The sequence below is a fragment of the Microtus oregoni genome, unplaced genomic scaffold (genome assembly GCF_018167655.1).
Source record: "Microtus oregoni isolate MIOR12 unplaced genomic scaffold, Mior012 000008F_ref0000371, whole genome shotgun sequence".
In the NCBI taxonomy this organism is placed as follows: domain Eukaryota; kingdom Metazoa; phylum Chordata; class Mammalia; order Rodentia; family Cricetidae; genus Microtus; species Microtus oregoni.
In genome coordinates, this window is record NW_024543067.1 from 48,836,746 (window position 1) to 48,855,408 (window position 18,663).

The following is an 18,663-nucleotide window of genomic DNA, read 5'->3' on the forward strand; positions in this document are numbered from 1 at the left end:
TCTAAGACAGGGACAAGAAGGCTCAGAATCACTAATAAGGTTTCCTAAATCTCTTCTTTTAAAATGTATTTTGTCCCTTTAATCCCATGAGCTCAGGGGTGTGTAATGGCTTTAAGATATCAGGGATGTATCATGCCTTTAATCCCAGAACTCAGGAGGCAGGTGGTTAACCAAGAGTTTGAGGCCAACCTAATCTATGTAGCAAGTTCCAGACCATCCAGGATTATAAGTGAGACTCTAGCTCAGTCTCCCTTCCCTTCCCAAAAAGGTGCATCCAGCAGTCATATCTCTAGGGGAGTTTCTTAATCATGAATAACTTAAAATCGGTGTGTTTGACTTTCTTATAGCACCTTTAAAATATTACTCCCTGTTGTAAGCTAATTGCTGAATGCCCCCTGTGGGCTTGTGTTCTGAGGGCTCATTTTCCCAGCTGATTGTGATGTTTAGGGAAGATATGGAAATTATGGGAGGCAAATGATGGCTCAAGGAAGTTGGTCCCTAGGGACAGGTCTTCAAAAGCTAAAACCCCATTCCTGACTGTAGAATGTTCTTGGGTTCCTGGTCCACTTTGAAGCAAGGAGGCATCACCACACAATTGCAATGACAAGAACTCTACCATGGTTCTCCCCTAGGATGGACTGAGACTCCCTGAAGCTATAAGCCCTAACAATTCTTTACCTGTATAAGTCTGTTTTGTTAAGTATTTGACCACCAGACACAGAACTATCAAATATAACCCCTTTACTCAAATAGAACCCAAGAATATGTTCCTGAAAAGACCAGAAAGCAATATATTAGCTGTCTGAATATGTTGTAAATATCTGGGCATGACATGAGCCATGGTAAAGATTTAGGACACTGTGTTTGTCAGAAACTGTCTACAATTAAACCTTATAAAACAGTTGATACCAACTAACAGAAGAATTCTGAAAGGTGCCTTTGCTTCCATTCAGTGATGTGACTTTTCTAATTTGAATGTGTGTGTGTGTGTGTGTGTGTATTTGGTAATTGTGATATTTAGTAATCTTTTTACCTTTGATCTCAGATTTTTGGGGGAAAGGCAGAATGTTCATTCAATGAGGTATATAGATTTGGAGAATAACTTTGTTTTATTTTCCAGGAGAGGAAGGCAGCAGGCTTGATCTTGCTTTAACAGTAGTAGTGTTCAGCTACATGGACTTGGAAATGTCATTCCTGTTGGTCAGGAATAAAGTCAATGCATGCAGTAGTTCAACCCTACACAGAAAATGAATGACCCAAGGAGTTCTTAATTTCAGACTGAAATACACGCACAACGCTTAAAATGCAAAGAGGAAACTTAATTTCCCATCTTTCCATTTGACTAATTCAGTCCAGGTAGGGTGGGGCAAACTTTCTTCTTCTTCGCACCAGCTCTGATGACATCATCATATTTGATGGCTTAGTGCAACACTAGGACAGAGATGTGACCTTCTTAAAGTGCTGAGAAGGCCGCAAGAGTAAAGAAAACCCTCCTTGGGCTCATTGGGTGAGGGCCACCATTATTCCCGACATTGACCCCAACAAAAAAAAATAGGGTTGGGGAGATACTGAGAAGAGAGGCCCCAGGAGAATGGGACGAGGCACCCAGATAGCATCTGTCCTGCCAAAAACGGGGATTTCACAACTCTTCCCAGGGAATGATCTGGAAAGGTCATGTGTTTTATAGGTGAGCATGTCCTGGCTCTAGAAAGGCAGACATAAACCTGAAAACAATGGGCCTACGTAGCTCAGGTTGGACCGGCTGTTTCTCTAATGGTCTTTGCTTTTGTTTGTTTGACATGAGTCTCTTTATCAACAGCACAAGCCTGGAATTCCTGAGTCCACAGTCACATCCTGCCATCTCTTTATGCTTTTTACGCAAAAACCCCATTGATTGAGTTGGGAGTTTCACAACCAAAACAATAGCCGGATACAAGGGAGGGAAAAGAGGAATAAGAACGTTTGATCTGTGGGGTGCACTGCTAGAGATGAAGTCTATGTGAACAAAGAGATATGAGTTAAGTAGCTAATTGGCCAATCCAACCAAATTCAACCATTTTTGGAAGTCTTAGTTCTGGGGGCGAGGGAGCAACGTTTGTTGTTACATTTAAATGCTGACCAGGAGGAAAATAGTATAACTTGTGTGTCCTTTACTTTTATAAAAAGCCCTCTCTCTCTCTCTCTCTCTCTCTCTCTCTCTCTCTCTCTCTCTCTCTCTCGACATAAGGCCTTGCTATGTAGCTCATCCTGCCCTGGAACTTAGTTCTCCTGCCTCACTCTCCTCAGTGCGGAATTAAAGGTGTATACAGCCATGATCAAAAATGACAAAGTACCTTTCCTTCGTGCATCTTTTGTGTCTGATACTTAATAATACAGGTAGAAAGTGCTATTGTGATATTAATTGTTATTATCATTGTCATCCTTACTTTGCAGATAGGAACTGAGAGGAAAGTTTGTGTTCAGGCTATGATCACAAAACTGAAAATGAGTGGGATTGAATTTAGGTATTCAAGCCTAATGCTTAAAAATCTGTGTGTGTGTGTGTGTGTGTGTGTGTGTGTGTGTGTTCATGACATAGAATGATCGTGAAGGCCAGAGAACAAGCTCAGATGTCGGTCCACGTCTTCCATCCTGTTTTAGACAGGGTCTCCCCTTGTTAGCTGGCCTACAAGCTTCTGGGGACTTGCTCCCACGTCTCAGTCTCTCACATGATTATAGGAATACTGGGATTATTGATGTGCACTCTTGCAGGCAGCTTTATACGAAATCTGAGGATTCAAATTTGGGGCCTCACATTTGGATGGCAACCACTTTCTTTACTGAATCATCTCCCTAGCCCCAGTCTTCAAATTTTCAAAAAATCCTTTTGTCACCACCATGGTATCTGACAAAACACTACAGTAAGCCTCTACCAATTCCACTAAGAATTTGCATCACCTTTCTTAGGCAAGAAGTAACTCGACCGCACACGGCATTGTTTGCGCATTGCGTTGTGTGAACATGAAGTTACATGTTCAAACTTCAACTGACAGAATATTAGTAGGGAGTTCCTCACAAGAAAGAGAAGTGGGCAGGCTCTCTCCTCTCTCTCTCTCTCTCTCTCTCTCTCTCTCTCTCTCTCTCTCTCTCTCTCTCAAGAGTCCAACTGAGGCTCCGAGTTTGGTATACCCCTGGCAATATGATTATCCTTCAAATCAGCAGCCCGGTTGTTATTTGAACTGGAGTTATGAATCGATGCTTTTCTTCAAGAAACCCTCAGCATCCCAGTCCTCCAGACTGTTACAAAGTCCACAGGGGCAAGGAGCACATTCTGCTCGTCTCAGTTCTTTTGTGCAGACAGAAAAGATGAAGTTAAGAAAGACAGACTAGCATGTCCAATGGCACCCAGCTGGCCTAAGCAAGACCAGGCACAAAACCTGGGGCTCACTTAAGTTTTTTAGAGGACAGACACATAGACTCCAGAAACTTCTATGAGCGCTAGAGAGCTTGTACAGAGGTGTACCTAGACTGGCTTGCCACCCATGTTCCTCATGACCAAGAAGGAAATGAAGAATGAGGCTTGTGGTGATTACAGACCTCTTAACTCCCTCTAATCAGAAGGAATTTAAAAACCCATTCAAATTAGTATCTCAAAACGGCCAGTCTACCTGTTCCCTCTCTGATGAGGCTGCCTCGCTAAACGAGTGCCCATGAGCTCCAGTTGAATGAAGTAGGAGACACTCGTGTGTTTTACAACACTCCTTTCTCCCTTCCAGAAAAGTCTGAGCGCTGAGACCCCACTAGACCTTACTATAAGACATTCACCTCTGCCCTTATTTTTCATCTCTAAGACATTTCTTTCTCCACACTCCATAAATGCTCTTGCATTGTGCAGAGTAATAAAACAGCCTCTCCTGTTTCCAATTATTTTGTAACAATTAAGCATGCAAATGTGGGAGTGACATTTAATAAACTTCTATGGACATTTAGGAGGACAGAAAAAATGAACCAACAAAATTCGGAATCATCAAAGGGCTCTTACAAAACCAGTATTTTGAGCCTTTAATTGAAAATGAATCAGAAACAGGCGTGTGAAATTTCCCATGAAATACACATAGGGTTTTAAAAAAAATTTTTAAGAGGGTGCTTTGGGAAGGGAAGAGTCTGGGTCAAACCCAGTCCACACTGATGGGAAGAAAAAGATTAATTGCAACAAACTCTGGCAGGCCCCACTGCCTGAGAATGGCTGGTCCACAAGACTCTTGGGGGTCAAAGGCAGGGAGAGCGGGGGGGGGGGGGTTGAGGGAGTGGGCTGTGTTGTTTCCTTCACTACAGTGCAGACCCAGACAATCCATACAGATCTCTGACTCTCCAGAAGGAACAGCTTAGCAGCCCAGAGCAGCAAACCCCAACCGCAGGATCCATCCCCAAAGCTTTCTGGGAAAGATGGTTTGTATGCCCTTTTCCTAAAGCAGAGGAAGAGAATGTTCATTATCTTCTGGGAAATACAGGAAGTACAGGTATCCCTAAAGCCTTGGACCCTATAGGGGTGTCCTAAAGATCATCGCTGAGTGAGATTTCATTATGGAATTTGTGGACTCTATTAGGGAGGAAGATGGAGTCATAACTGAGCAGTTCTTTACAGTGTGTCAAGGGCTAAAGGGAATTTTGTAAGAGAATTCAGGGGTCTTTTTTCTAGAAGGCCTGACAGTATCAGACCTGGGTACAAAGACGGAGGCAGACTGAAGTATCTGAAAACCAACAATATACGCGATGACTCAAGTCTCCTCCTTCCACTTGGTATCACCAACCCTGGCTACCCCAGTGCAGATGCACACCTTCACCCACGCTCTTCTTCCCAGAGAGTATCTAAATTATATTGTTCTTTGAAGAACATCCTTTCAACCTGCTTCTTTCTAGAGCTGTTACCATGAAGAACTGGGTTAAAGAATTTCCTATCACTTAACCACAATGAATTGCTCTTCTTGAGATGCCCCTGACAAAGAGTAGATGCCAGTGGGAGTATTTTCTTGTTCTAAGACACTGGTTATCATAAACAAAAAGCCCACCTTCGTAATGTGATTGCTTAGCTCCTCAAAGTGGTACCTACAGAATGGGTGTCCTTCCCAGTTCTTCATCTGGAGCATGACAGCAGTCAGGAATGGAACCAGAACCAGATCAAGGATCAAAGTCCTTGTAAGCCCCAGTGCCTTCACTCTGGGAACTACATTTATTATGGAATGTGTCCTTTAGGGGATATAGATCCATAATCTATGCTGATGGTCGATTTGCTCGCTTCTCACTTCCCAAGACACTGAATCTTGAGACCTAATCTGTCTTTTCTGCCCAATGCCCTCTTACTCTGCAAGAGTTCAAAGGAGGGGCATATCAAGAAGACGCTGTGCCAGTTGCTGTGAGAGGCGAGACAGACACACAAACAGTTGCCTTCATTTTCCATGTTTTAAAAATGAAATGAAACCACAAGTCAAATATATTCAGGTGGGCCTCTGAGCCCTGATAGTCTCACACGGGCCTCCCCACATGCTGACAGAATGCTGTGGGAGAAGAATGTGAAGGTGAGCATCTGGCCTTAGGCGTGGAGAATGGAACTTTAAAATAATAGATGCATTAGTGCTAAATTATGTTTGCTCCCAAGGATCCTCAGAGCTATGGTTTTCTTTGTTCTGCCAAAGGAAAAGGGAAATCTATCAGGAAGCTGGGCCAGTCCACAGGAAGTCTCACTTGGGCTGATAAAAGGAACTGATGTGCAGTGGCTTTGGATGCTGCTATAGTCAGTGCGCCTTGAAATAACAAGAACCGCTGCTCAAGAGAAACTGGAGACCGGAGTCAGCCTTGCTCGGCCGTTTCCTTTAGCCTTCACAGAACACTCCCTTCTTTGTGTTCTCATAACTGCCCAAATCTGTCCTCTTACTTAAAGTTTGTGTGTAGTTTTGGGAGCGCAGGAGTGAACGAGGATGAAGCAGAGAGCAGGAGTTAGAGGAGGAGGGGACAAAGAGCAAACGAGGGAGACAGAAGAGGAAGCGTGGTCAAGTCCAAGTATCTGCTCGCTTTCTATCGAGTAGAGTACCCGCCTTGTTTCTCCTCTGTGGCTCGTTATGGTAAAATAGAGCCCAGCAATTTCACAGTCTGTCTCTTGCCCGCCTGCTCCCACACCTGCAACAAAGTCGGGCTGGTTTTTTCCCCTGGATACACGGGGCTAAAGTCTTCCTATATAATTGGTGGTGGGGTCTGACCAGCAAGAGCTGTGCTCACAAGTCACGGTGGGCGACTAGAAACAGCAGAACCTATGCATTCCTCACAAGGTGCGTGAGCGCTCAGCCTCATGGTGCAGGCAGTTGGATGAAAAGTCTAGGCCCGCCTAGGCGAGAGAGCGCGTTCAGATCCCACCTGAACAGTTTGCAAAACCCCAGCTAAAAACAAATAGCAAATAAGAAACAAAACAAAACAAAACAAAACAAAAAAACATTGCTTTGATTGCTGTTCAGAGGCAAAGCGCTTGTCTAGAACATGTGCAGAGCCTCGGATCCAACGCCAGTAGGCAAAACAAAGAAGGAAGCAGGAGAGTTAGGCTTTGAATCCTAAACCACATGGACACGCATCTGTCAGTTTGGTGATTTTTCACACTGACTAAACTCCATAAACGTTGGATGCAATCAGGATCGGGTCCACGTAATGGCTTTCCCCTTTCTACCCAATAAATGACCTTGAATCAGCTACTCAGTTGCTCCAAATGGAAACAATACAGACCCATAGGATTGGTACAAGGACCAAGGCTAAGTATATCTTAAGGGCCAGAAATCACTGCCTAAAGGCAGATTAACAACCAGGTTTTTTTTCCTTATGACTCCGCTTATCCAAGTTTTTATGACCCTTAGGTGGAAAATGAATAATGCATCCAATCTAAGGTAAGGACTAGAAGAAAAGAGGCTTTAGTTGGGCCACAGGGTCCACACATGGCCAATGACACTACTTCACACCGAACTGGGGCCTTCTGGGCAGACTATGTTTGCCCAGAGCACGGCACCACTTCCTGTTTTAAGAAGCTGAAAAAAATTAAAAGCCTTCCAGAAAACTCATTAAGAAACTCAACATTCTTCTTAGACATCAAATAAGTTCTCAAAAAATATTGTTTTCTTAAGAGTTAAGTGTAAATGAATAAAAACCAGACAAATTCAATTTCCCTTCAATTAAAGAGGATTTTTTAAAAAGTCCAGAGTAAAGTTTTTGGAGCCAAATGTGTTTTGGGGTTTTAAACAAGACTAAATTTTTAAGAGTCTGAGACCCCAGTGCAGGATTGGGCCCTATTCTTAGATGGTGTCAATACACAGGGCTCAAACCATTGCCCCATGAATTGCCAGTGGAGAAAAAAGGGCTCCCAGAAACTCACAAAGCACCTTGTAACAGCCCAGCGGTGGCTGGTCTTGGGCGTCACCTGATAGAACAACTTAACCTTGAGATCTTAGAGCTACACTAGGCCAGAAAGAAGGTCAAAGGGTTCAGCCACCTACACTCCAAAATCAGACACAGGAGTGCACAACCTGGCCAGGATGAATTTTGGGATTGGAAGAGAATGTTGCCATTGTAACTCAGTTTACACATGAACAGATTAAACAAAGAAATGGCGTGTGAGTAGCAGAAGCCAGGGGACTTGCCCAAGAGCCAGGAATTGCTTTGAGGTGCAGCCAGGACTAGCAACGCTGCATGTGAATTCTCAGCCACACTCTGTCACAGAAAGGGGGTCTCAAGTCTCTGGGATCCGTGCATTTTGGTCAGAATGGTTTCTATAAATCTGTTTCCAACAGACCATTTTAATTTTTGCATATTTTAAATTGTAAAAATAATACATACTAATGATTAAGGAATAATATGCTCCCTGAATTCATGATATAAAAGATAAACATCTACTTTTTCATATTCAAGGGTACCTGGTTTTAATTTGCATATACCTCTAGAAATTATTTGGACATAAAAAGATCATATATACATGTGCTTAGATTTCTTCCAAAAACGGAATGACTATGCAGCTTGTCATTTTCATTTTTATACATAACTATATTTCAGTGCGAGCTTTCTAGATCAGAGTCTATAAGAATTATTTTATTCCATTTAACATTGGCACGACATCCTCTTGTGCATATCCTCCCTTATTATTTATCTAGTACTATCCTGATAATAAACTTCAATCATTTTTCATGTTTTGCCATTATAAAGCTGCTGCTATAAGCATCTTGTAGCTACATCTTAGGTATCTGAATGAACACAGATAAGGGTAAGGCAGTCACCCTTTCCAGCATGGCACAGTATTACTTTCTCGTTGTTCACTTAGGTCACGCTGGTAAGAGACGCACTATTTTCATTTAAAGATCTTTACGTAGGCACAGGCTTGGGAGTCTAAGCTGATTGTTTATTTGTATTTCTTCTTCCCGTACCTTTGTCCATTTCCTATCAAATAGTCTTTTTCTATTGTAAGTGGTCTTTGGGCCTGACAATGAGTCCGAGACACAGTCTCGGAGAGCTCTCGTTGACCTCCCCAGTTTGCCTGTGTGTTGTGTGGTACGAGTGAAGAAGCAGAGCGCCTTGGCCATGCTACTCTCTCCCTGAGTCACAGGGGGCCCTGGTTTTTTGTTTTGTTTTGTTTTGTTTTGTTTTACTTTGCTTGCTGTGTTAATATAGACATTGAAGTCCTGGGGAGAGAAAGAAGGAGGAATTTCCTTGACTCAAGCTCTAGATTTCCAAAAATGTCTAGATAAGGGGCTAGTATCCCCTCAGATAGAGGGGCTGTGGAGCTCTACACCACTGTCACCTTGCGACATTATGCCTAATGTCTCCATAGCATTAATCTAGGTATAAGTAGTCCCTCCAAATGGCCATTGCCTTCTTTGGAATCACGGATCATCAGAACTCAAAATAAGGAAGTAGAGAAACTTCTACTCTCTAGAAATCTCAAGAAGTGGAGACATCTTGTTTCCGTTGACAGAGGCGGGTCATTTCTAGAGCACTGACGTTGCTAGGACTATTCAACCTGGGTGAAGGAATAAATGATTGAGTATGGATGAAATGGTGAGTATCTAAATCAGAAAAGACTCTGTGGACATACACATTTCAACCCAAGCATATGCTTCTGTGGATTATAACAGAGTCAACATAAAGACAAGTTAGAAACTGAGCAATTTTTAACATTAACCTGATTGTTTTGCCTTTTTGCTGCATGAATGGTAGGATACAATTGCCCGCTTTCAGACTAGGTCTCCTTTCCACACAAAATCAATGAATCCGTGAATATTCAGATTGAACACATCTACGTCTGGTATGTTAGATCCTAGTAGATTTGTGAAAGTCACACGTGTCTAGAAAATCAAGGTTACAGCTCCCATGGCACCCGTAATTAAGGCTTCTTGCGTGTGAGCACTGAAATGTGACCTAAGGTCTTTCGTGACCTCAGATGCAAAGCTCCGACCGAGTACATGAGCCTGCTCTTGGGAAATCATTCCACAGTACTCAAGTCTGTGTCTTCCTTGAGGTTTTGAAAACTTTCATACTTGGAGATTTTGATCATAAAGTAAATGGCAGGTATGTTGTTCCCTAAAGATAGGAAATACCTTAAAGCCTTTGGGTTTGAGTGATTTTGAAAGTGCTGGAAAGTGGAAGTACTGGAAGTGTGCTCTCCCTTCTGTCTCAGCCCCTCCTGGGATGAGGGACAAAAGTCTCTGAATCTTGGTTTGATCAGATGAAATGTCAGCTCTTGGGATGGAGGCAATGGGCCAGACCTCTTCATGAGAGAAGGTCACACTTCTTTGAATTTCCATAGAAATTTGAATTGAGTCTCAGGGAAAAAACCCTTTTTCATGGTCAGTATCACCATCTGTTGACTGGTAAAAAGAGCTGCCCTTGTCACTAGGATAGCCCTCCCAATTAAAGAGATAGCTCATGGCGAGATTCCCCAGAACACTGGGCAAAAGGTCATATTTGAGGGAGCAAATGCAGCGAGCAATGTTTTTAAACATTTTTTCACAGTTTTGGGGATCCGATCAAGATCCGTGCGTACTCTGCACATGCTTAACCTCTGAGCCAAATCCCTAGTCCTTGGATTTTTGAAATATGGTCTTGGCATGTAGCTCAGTCTGACTGTGAAATAACCGTGTGTCTTGGGCTGTCCTTGGACTTGGGGTACTCCGGTCTCTACCTGCTAAGTGTTGAGAACGCAGGCAAGGGTAACGCTCCACTCTTGGCTAATCATATGTTTATCAAACCCAAAGCGATGGAATTTTCCCTCCCCCACTCAATGCCTGCTTAGTAAGCATCATCTTGCAGACCTTTCTGCTTCCTCAAACTCAACACTTGCTGCCTAGTCCTGATGATTTACTAGAAGCTTCTAGTCGAGTTTATAAAAACCCGTCTTCTCCATTGACTGAAGGGATTTGTACAGCTATGAAGACAATCATAAAAAATTTTAAAAATAATTATTTCTTATTGTATATTTTTTTAAAACTTGAGTTCTTTATCACAATATTTAAAGCTTTCCATATTCTTCTCTTTAATCTTTCCACCTCCTCCCCAATGCATTTCCTCTCCAAAGCTCTTGATCATATTACCATGTGCAAGTCTATCCATACCTCAAGGCCAGCTTCCAGATTCACTTATGCTAAGGGAGCATACGAATGTGCTTTGCAAGGGCCAAGAAACTGCACGTGCAACTCTTCTGATTGCATCTTTGCATGCGTGTGTGCAGTGTGGGTTGTCCTTTGCTTGCACGGGCTGCCATGACACCTAGCAATCCCATTGGTGCATGCAGCTCGTCCTCTAGTTGAGAATCCCAGACAGGTCACCACGTCTGACTCTGCACAGCAATTGTGCAGTTACATCAATATGGTTGGTCAGCAGACAGTGTCCACTTCACACAAAATACTGGTATTCTAGAGATTGCTACATCTCAAAGATGCGAGACCCAGGAGTAACAGCAAGGGGAATGGATGGTGATTCCTTTTATTACCCCTGGAGAAACCGAAGTGTATTATTAAGTGACATCATTTGGTAACACCATCTATTAATGAAGTGACTAACATGAATGACATGAATATGGCAGAAATGAAAGAAACAGAAAATGAAACAGCGTGTAGCCTTCTGCAGAGAAAAACACCTGCAGAACTTTGTAATGACTAAAAATAATGTATTATAGCCAGGCATGATGGTGCATTCCTGTAATCCCAGCACCCAGAAGGTGAAAGCCGAGAGCTCAGAAGTCCAGCATCATCCTTAAATACATGGTGAGTTTGAGACAGACTTTCCCCCAAACAAACAAAAGCATGCTGGACAGATGGCTCAGTGGTTAAAGTGCTTGCCACAAAAGTTTTAGAAACTGAGTTTGAATGCCCAGAGTTACATATAAATCCAGACAGACAAAGCACAAGTCTTTACTCCCAGGGGCTCTACTGCGAGATGGAAGGCAAAACAGGAGATTCTTTGGAAGACCCTGAGCCAGCAAGACTATTGTATATAGCAGCTAACAGCAAAGAGACCCTATCTCAAACAAGGTAGGAGGTGAGTACCAACACTCTAGGCCATCCCATTATCTCCATGTGTGTGTCCATGCTCACACACACATCATACACACACACACACACACACACACACACAAGATAAACAACGAAAACAAAAAGGTAGACAAGCTTTGAAATTCTGTCTTCAAAAATTCATATTATTCAAAACAAAAATATTATATGCCAACATCATTTAGCCAATCATCTAACTGAAATCCAGCAGTAGGCTTCCCATTCTAAATCCAGAAAGACAAATGATCCCATCTGAAAGCCTATCAAACTTTAGATTGTAAAACTTTAGTTTGTGGATATTTTTATGAGGTTTAAGGTAGGAAAAGGGGAAGTTTATTAATGCAAATATTTTTCTGAGATTTTTTATGTTTTTAGTGGGAGGGAATTGGACTAATGCTATATTTCTGGGGTGGGGGAAAGGTTTGATATCAGCCAAACAATTTTTAAAACCAATACCAACCTAACTGCTCAATTTCAAACTAAAGAAGACACTGAAAATTTAAATAATATGTCGTATTTAATGGGGTTGTTACTAAAGACTGTTTGCTTCCCTGTTTAGAAAACAGATCTATTAGGTGTGTCCTAATATATCCGAGAGTGTTTTATTTAAAGAGGCAAAAATTCATTCTTTATACCTGCCCACCATCAAAAGAGGGACCTCTTGGTTATTTAAATAATGGTATATTTTGGGTAGTTCTTGATAATGGAAACTTTTTTTACATTGCATACAGTCAAAGCAGATTCATTTTAAAAAAGCAGTTGTGTTTTCCAACCCTATCCGGAATTTTGGACATTGTCACTTTTTGTTGCTGTTGTGGTGTTGTTGCTGCTGTTGGTGGTTGTTGTTGTTGTGGTGGTGGTGGTGGTGTGTGTGTGTCTCTGTGTGTGTAGATGTAATTTAAGATAGGAAGAATACATCTGCCACCAAATTACAGAGTGTCATCAGTTTAAGGCACCAGCTATTTCATGATTTCTCCGTGTGAAGCTATTTCTGCATTCTTGTATGATTTTTAACTAACGTGACAAATGATGCCCGCGTGCTATAGTGGAAAGTGCACTACTTTGCTTCCTTGGAACCCCGAATTTTCACTTTGCGCCCTGTGATATTGCATGTCCCACTTCGTGTCCTGGGCTCCGTTTTCCTATGGGAAAAACAAAAGTGTCAGGATGTATGTTCCCCAAATCTCTAAAGCTGCAAATCTGTAACTCTGAATAGCAGGAGAAGAATGCTCTCCAGTGGCAAGAGTTCACTTGGTAGTCACTTCAGGGAGCAATCACGTGGGCAAGGGGGTGGACAAAATAACCATCTTGTGTGCCTGGAGTCCTTGGGAATCTAGGCGATACTGAGGTGGAGTAGTGAAAGGGTGACAAGCCCACCTGGAGGGCAGAAGCCAAAGTTGCCCTTTGGATGTGCTCCTTCTTGACTGCCTCTCCCTAGGGCTCCTTCCCAAGTTTCTCCTCCCTGAGAGCAGCAGCCTGCCCTCTGCGCGGCATAAGACTCTCCTCTGGTTCAGAGACCACAGCTGCAACCCCAACTTCACTCTTTCCTCTATCACCATTTAGTGGTTCTGCAGAAGGGCTATCTCAACTCCTTATTCACAGTGTTACCCTAGTTCTTCTGCCTGCTCCAGCACCATCACATGTGAGCCCTAAAACATATTCTACGTGTGTCTATCACCTTCTCTACAGCCAATCAATTGCTGTTTCCCCCAAAGACGTGAAGTAGAGCCTCAGGCATGAGAAGTGCATCACAAACACAAAGCAAAGTCATGAAATATGGGTAAGGATAAATTCAGACCTATATTCTACTGTTGTGACCAACAAACCTTTTCTAGTTCTAACCCATGACCAAGTTCAGTGAACGCGCATCCACCTAAAGTGGCAGATTTTATCTCATCCTTACTGTGACTGTAGACCTACTTTGCAGATGAGAAAACTGAGACTCAGGAGCAAAGAGCCTGACTAGGACACACACACAGTAAGTAGTAGAAATGAGGGTGAACCCAGGCTTTCTCCGAGTCCTTCCTTCCTCGCTTTCCTCATTTCTCAATTTTCTGCACCGGTCTAACTCCTCTCTGGTTCATACCCAATCTTTGATGGGGCTCTTTACATTCATGCCTCTACAGATGGCATCAATCTGATCAAAGGAAGCCTGCCTAGAACGAAGATGGGGTTTTGAAACCAGGTCATTTCTTCAAGCAGCGAGCAGTATCACGTGCTTTCCAACACTGATAATATCACTGTGGGGAGCAGGGGTGGGGTAGGGCGTTGTTTAACATCGCAGGTTAACTTGTCTAAAGCTGAAGAAGAGCAACGAGATTATGAGGCTCCCCTTGTGAATTCTCCCAAGAGACATCCTTGGATAGGTAGAGAACATGATTTGGAAGGACAACACGATCGGGGGTTTCTAATGCCAAAGGGCTCTGTGAGCACTGCTGTAAAGAAAACCAGACTTCCCTGGCATCCTGAGCCAGGTACATCCTGGGCACCCAGACCCACCGGCATTTTCAAATTTGGTGACTGAGGAAGATGCACACAGGTGTGTAAAATCGCATCGGAGGAATCACTCAAAGCTGATTGCTCCAGGTGGATCAATCTGGCAACTCCTACTCTGAGTTTACGTCTACAAATGGGTGTCTTCTGACCTCTGTCAGCATAGGGCAGGAGAACGGGATAGTGGATCAGCAGCTGGAAACACAAGTGTAAGGCAGTCCCTTGGGATTTTTTTTTTATGAAGATTGAGGCTCAAAGCAGTTTATAGCTGTGAATTCATACACCAAGATCAGAAGTTGGTGGACCTTTCTTCCAATCCAGTACCTGTTAGTATTACTGCAAGCATGACACTGGACCATCCTGTAAGTGGGGGCTGCAATCCCCAAGTCTCAAGGTTACATGTAAACAGGAGCCCATGGCATCTACATAGCTAAAATGCTGAAGGCTACACTAAAGACCTAATCTTCCAGAGCCTTGGCATACAGAAGAGTTTGGAAAGAAAGAGATTGACCTATAGTGGCTGTGGTGTCGGGTCACCCAGGTGAGAAGCAAGGTGATCCTTGGGAGGCTTTGGAGGGGCTGGTGAGCTCCAATCATTCATCCTACAGGAGTCCGCACTCCCATCTTCGGTATGAAGTGCCAAACCTCTGGTCTAAGGCTGATTTCAATGCCCATCCCAATGTGTACATAAAGCGAGGTTAACACATCTGGGTATACAGACCACAGCTTCCTCCAAGGCTCAGGGCCTGTGTTTAGAGGTCTGAACACTGCATAGATATTGCTTCATTTCTCTTCAGAGTGTCCACATCAAGCCTCTGGAGCCATATTGCCACCCTTCTGAATCCAAGGGGAGTCTTCCGGGAGGGGGCGAGTAGATCGTGTTCTGAATGGGGATGTGGAGGATCTATGAGGAGCATCTGCTGACTGAACCTGGGGATGTAGGCTCTTGCCTGAACTCACCAACAGGAAGCAAGGAACCAGGTGAAAAGGCCCAGTGACCTCCACTCTCAGGTCTCTAGAGCAGGGCCTTCACCCACCCACTCAAGTTTGATAAAACCGTGCCGATTAGATGGTCTTAAAAACCCTTCCAATCAGTTATTTCATCTGTTTTCAAGTTCCTGCAGTTGGTGCCTTTTACCTAAGTCAGCATGTTGAGAGACAGAGACAGAGAGAACTTAGAAAATAAAAACACTTTGTCCCCACCCAGGAGATAACAATCTGTTGAATTCTCTAAGCCCAACACCTTAGCCTCCTTTCAGTCAAGTCATGGGTAGGAAGTCCATTCCTCTGAGTTCTGGGGAATGGCTGGCTCTGCCTGTCCCCTACCTCACCAGCCTGATGGTTTTTCCAGACCAACTCCTGCTTGGTGTTGTATGGCAACCTTGAAGCTAATGTCTGGTCTCATTCATTCTCCTAAGTCCTCTTAAGGCTAGTCACGTAAGGGGGTGTCCCTCTTCTCTGCTCCTAGCCCCACTTCCCCCTTTCTGAAGAGTCAGTCGTTCTGAAGCGTGACAGGGAACCCAGACTCACGGGTCTTCTGGGCTGCCCTTTGCAACCTAGACCCAGGCGGGGCGGCGCAGATAGGGGGTGGAATCGACAAGACAGCCCCGGGCCACGGGCTCAGAACCAGCCATCGCAGGCGGGTGGTTGAAAAGGAGTTTAATTCTTACTGAGAGGACAGTTCCTGGAACCCTTGTTTTGAAGCTGGCGCATGCACAGAGTGCTAGATTTGGGGTTCAGGGGAGCGGCGGAGCCAGGAGATTCCCAGCCGGAGTCGCTGCGAGGCGGGCCGTTAGTCCGGGCAACCAGCGTCGGCAGAACGCAGGGCAGCAGCAGTGTGAGGGGAAGAGAAACCAGTCTGGCTGACTTGTAAACAGGGGCTTCCATCTGGACCCGCCGCCTTAGCCGGATCCTCAGACAACACTCTCTTGCACTCCTCCCCACCACCAGCTAGCCCTGTAACTGTCTCCGGAGATTGGGGACCCCAGCTAGCAACGAATGCTGCCCCTGCCCGCGCCGCTCTCGGCCTCTGGCAAGAGGAAGCTGGCGGCCAGGCGAGTGCCCGGCGCCGGGGCCAGGGCGCCCGGTTGCCGGGTGGGAAGCGACCCGGCGATATCCCGCCCTAGACTCTGGTCCGCGCCCCGGTTCCCCAGGTTTCGGCTGCCGGGTCTCGCAGCCCCGCATGCGGCGCGGTGGAAGCTTGCGGGACTCCACTGTGGCGCAAAGAGTGAGGGATAGATCGCCCTCGGCGGGAAGGCTGGTCGGCCTCCTCGGAAAGGGGGGACTCGCCACCCGCCCAGAGGAGACCGCGCAAGTCGGAGCGCGGAAGGAAGGGTGAGCAGCCACGTCTTCCGGGACCCCGGCGTCCAGTCCTCCCTCAGCCCCAGTCGGCCCGAGTCCCGAGCCCACTACCCCCTGCTTACCTTAATAGTCCCGTCCATTTGGCCAAGTCTGCAGCCGAGCCCCCCAATATTCCACACATTGACCCGGTTACAGCCTGACCTCGTAGCCCCTTCAGATTAGCACGGTGCGGCCTCTCTGGCGCCCTGGGCCCTCCCTGAGTGCCCCCTGCGAGCGCCCTGCCCTCGCTCCCCTGTGCACGTTTGTTGTTGTAGCGGATCGAAAAAGAGACAGTTAACCGGATGAAACTTTTTTTCAGCTAATTTTGGGAAGTGACTTCACTTTGCGATCGGGGAGGAAGTCCTATCTCTCTCTCTCTCTCTCTCTCTCTCTCTCTCTCTTTCTCTCCTCTCCTCGCCCTCTCCTCTCTCTTCTCTGCTCTCTCTTGTCTTCCCTCCCCCACACCCCCTCTTCCTCTCCTTGCCTAGTCCTGCTTTTCGCATCACTCGCAATATAAATATACGCGGAGATGCCCAGATACATTCATGCACTGCGCACACAGGATACTTGCTCCTGGGAGATAAGAGCTGGCCAGGAACAATGACGGGGTCTACGCCCAGTGGCCCAGTGTCCGCGCCCTGATTCCTGCAGTCTGCAACTCCCCCACCACCTCCCCCCCCCCCCCCCACCAAATCCAAAGCCAAACGCCTCTGGCCTCTTTCCTTTCCCTTGGGCCTTTGGCCGAAGGTGGCCCTCCTGACTCATTCACTTTCCGTTTCTTCCCACAGATACATCCATTAATGCCTTTTCCAGCCGGAGTCAAACTTTTCGGGGATGGGAGGAAGAAGGCGGGAGAGTTTACTAGGGAAGGGGATAAGGGGATAACCTGGCGCCGACTGCTAGAGAATATTCGGATGTAGATCAAGGTAAACCGACAGAGAGAGAGAGAGAGAGAGAGAGAGAGAGAGAGAGAGAGAGAGAGAGAGAGAGAGAGAGAAGCAGGGAAGGAAGGAAGGAAGGAGGAAGGAAGGAAGGGACCCGAAAGATCGAAAGAACTTTTAGCATCAAGTGCTGAACTCCGGAGCGGCTTGATGCGAATTCTGGGTGCCGCGGACCTGAGCTGTCAAGGGTGTGTGATTCAACACCTCCAACTTCTTAGGAAAGCGGTGCCCACGCGTGTGCGCCTCTACTCCCGGCTCCCCACGCCTGCTAAGGAGGGGACCAGACGCATCTTGGGCTACTTATCTACGCCTTTTGGTGTTAAATCCTCTCTCTAACTTGTGTGTATTCGACTGCCAAACCTAAGCTCAGCATCAAGTTCTGCCCGTAATACGTAATACTATCGCAGCAGTATACCAAGAAACTACTTTTGGGCGAACATGCCCTCAACACCATTCTGCAGCCCTGGGGAGCGCGGCACCCCGCGGTTGAGCACAGTCCCAACCTTCTTTGCTGACTCCCAGAGGTCCGAGAGTTTGAGCTGGGGACTGTCATCCCCACCCAGCGGCGTGGCCGCTTTACCCGCCTAGTTTTCTCTGAGAGCTCCTGCCTCCCCTGCTGGACCTTGGGGCGGGCGGTCTAGTTAGGCTGCCTCTGGGTACCCGCGCTCACGGCCTGACTCCCTTCTCCCCCGACGTCCAAAACAAATTACCTTATCCACGCTCTTCAGACCACGCTGTGGACTTTCTCACTTTTATTTAAGAGTCCTCCCGGGAAAAGAGGGGGGGAAATCCAGAGCAGATCCGAATAAATTGGAAAAAAATTCAAAAGGGTGTCCACGGCAGCAAAAAGGTGACTTATAAATTCTTTATTTCTTCAGGAGCAATTGTGCTCCCTCGCCTCCCTCCCTTCCCCTCCCTCCTATCCAAATTAGTCTCATCAATTCAGCTCCAATTTGGGGTTCGAATACAGACACGGGTCTGAACGTGACCAGACCTGGAGTGGCGGCGCAGACTGCCAGCAATTGAGACTCGGTTTACTGTGGGGGGTGGGGTGGGGGCCGGGCCCACTCCCCCTCCTCCTGTCTGCTTCTCAATCCAGGGGTCTGCTCCGGGGCTCCCCTGGGACCGCCACATCTGGTTACCGCTAGCGGGGTCAGTCCCCCCCTTTGCCTGGGGCCACCAGTTCTGGAGTTCAATTAAAAGAAATCAGGCTTAACCCTTTCCTGCCTGCGGCCGGGCCGCCCGCCCTCTTGCTCTTCCAACTTCAGCGTTTCCACATGCTTTCCAGAGAGGAAAGAGGTTAAAGGGAAAGGAAGAATGAATTACATCCTTTCAAACCC

General features: G+C 45.9%; 1 protein-coding gene across 1 annotated transcript in view; it reads right to left on the minus strand.

Moving 5' to 3' along the window:
- Fli1 (Fli-1 proto-oncogene, ETS transcription factor) overlaps positions 1 to 16,801 on the minus strand; it is a 117,445-nt gene extending 100,644 nt beyond the window's left edge. The window contains exon 1 of the mRNA XM_041657808.1: positions 16,466 to 16,801. Coding sequence (XP_041513742.1) covers positions 16,466 to 16,483 — 18 coding nt within the window. The 5' untranslated portion in view covers positions 16,484 to 16,801. The remainder of the gene's footprint in view (positions 1 to 16,465) is intronic.
- Between the last annotated feature and the right edge of the window lie 1,862 nt (positions 16,802 to 18,663).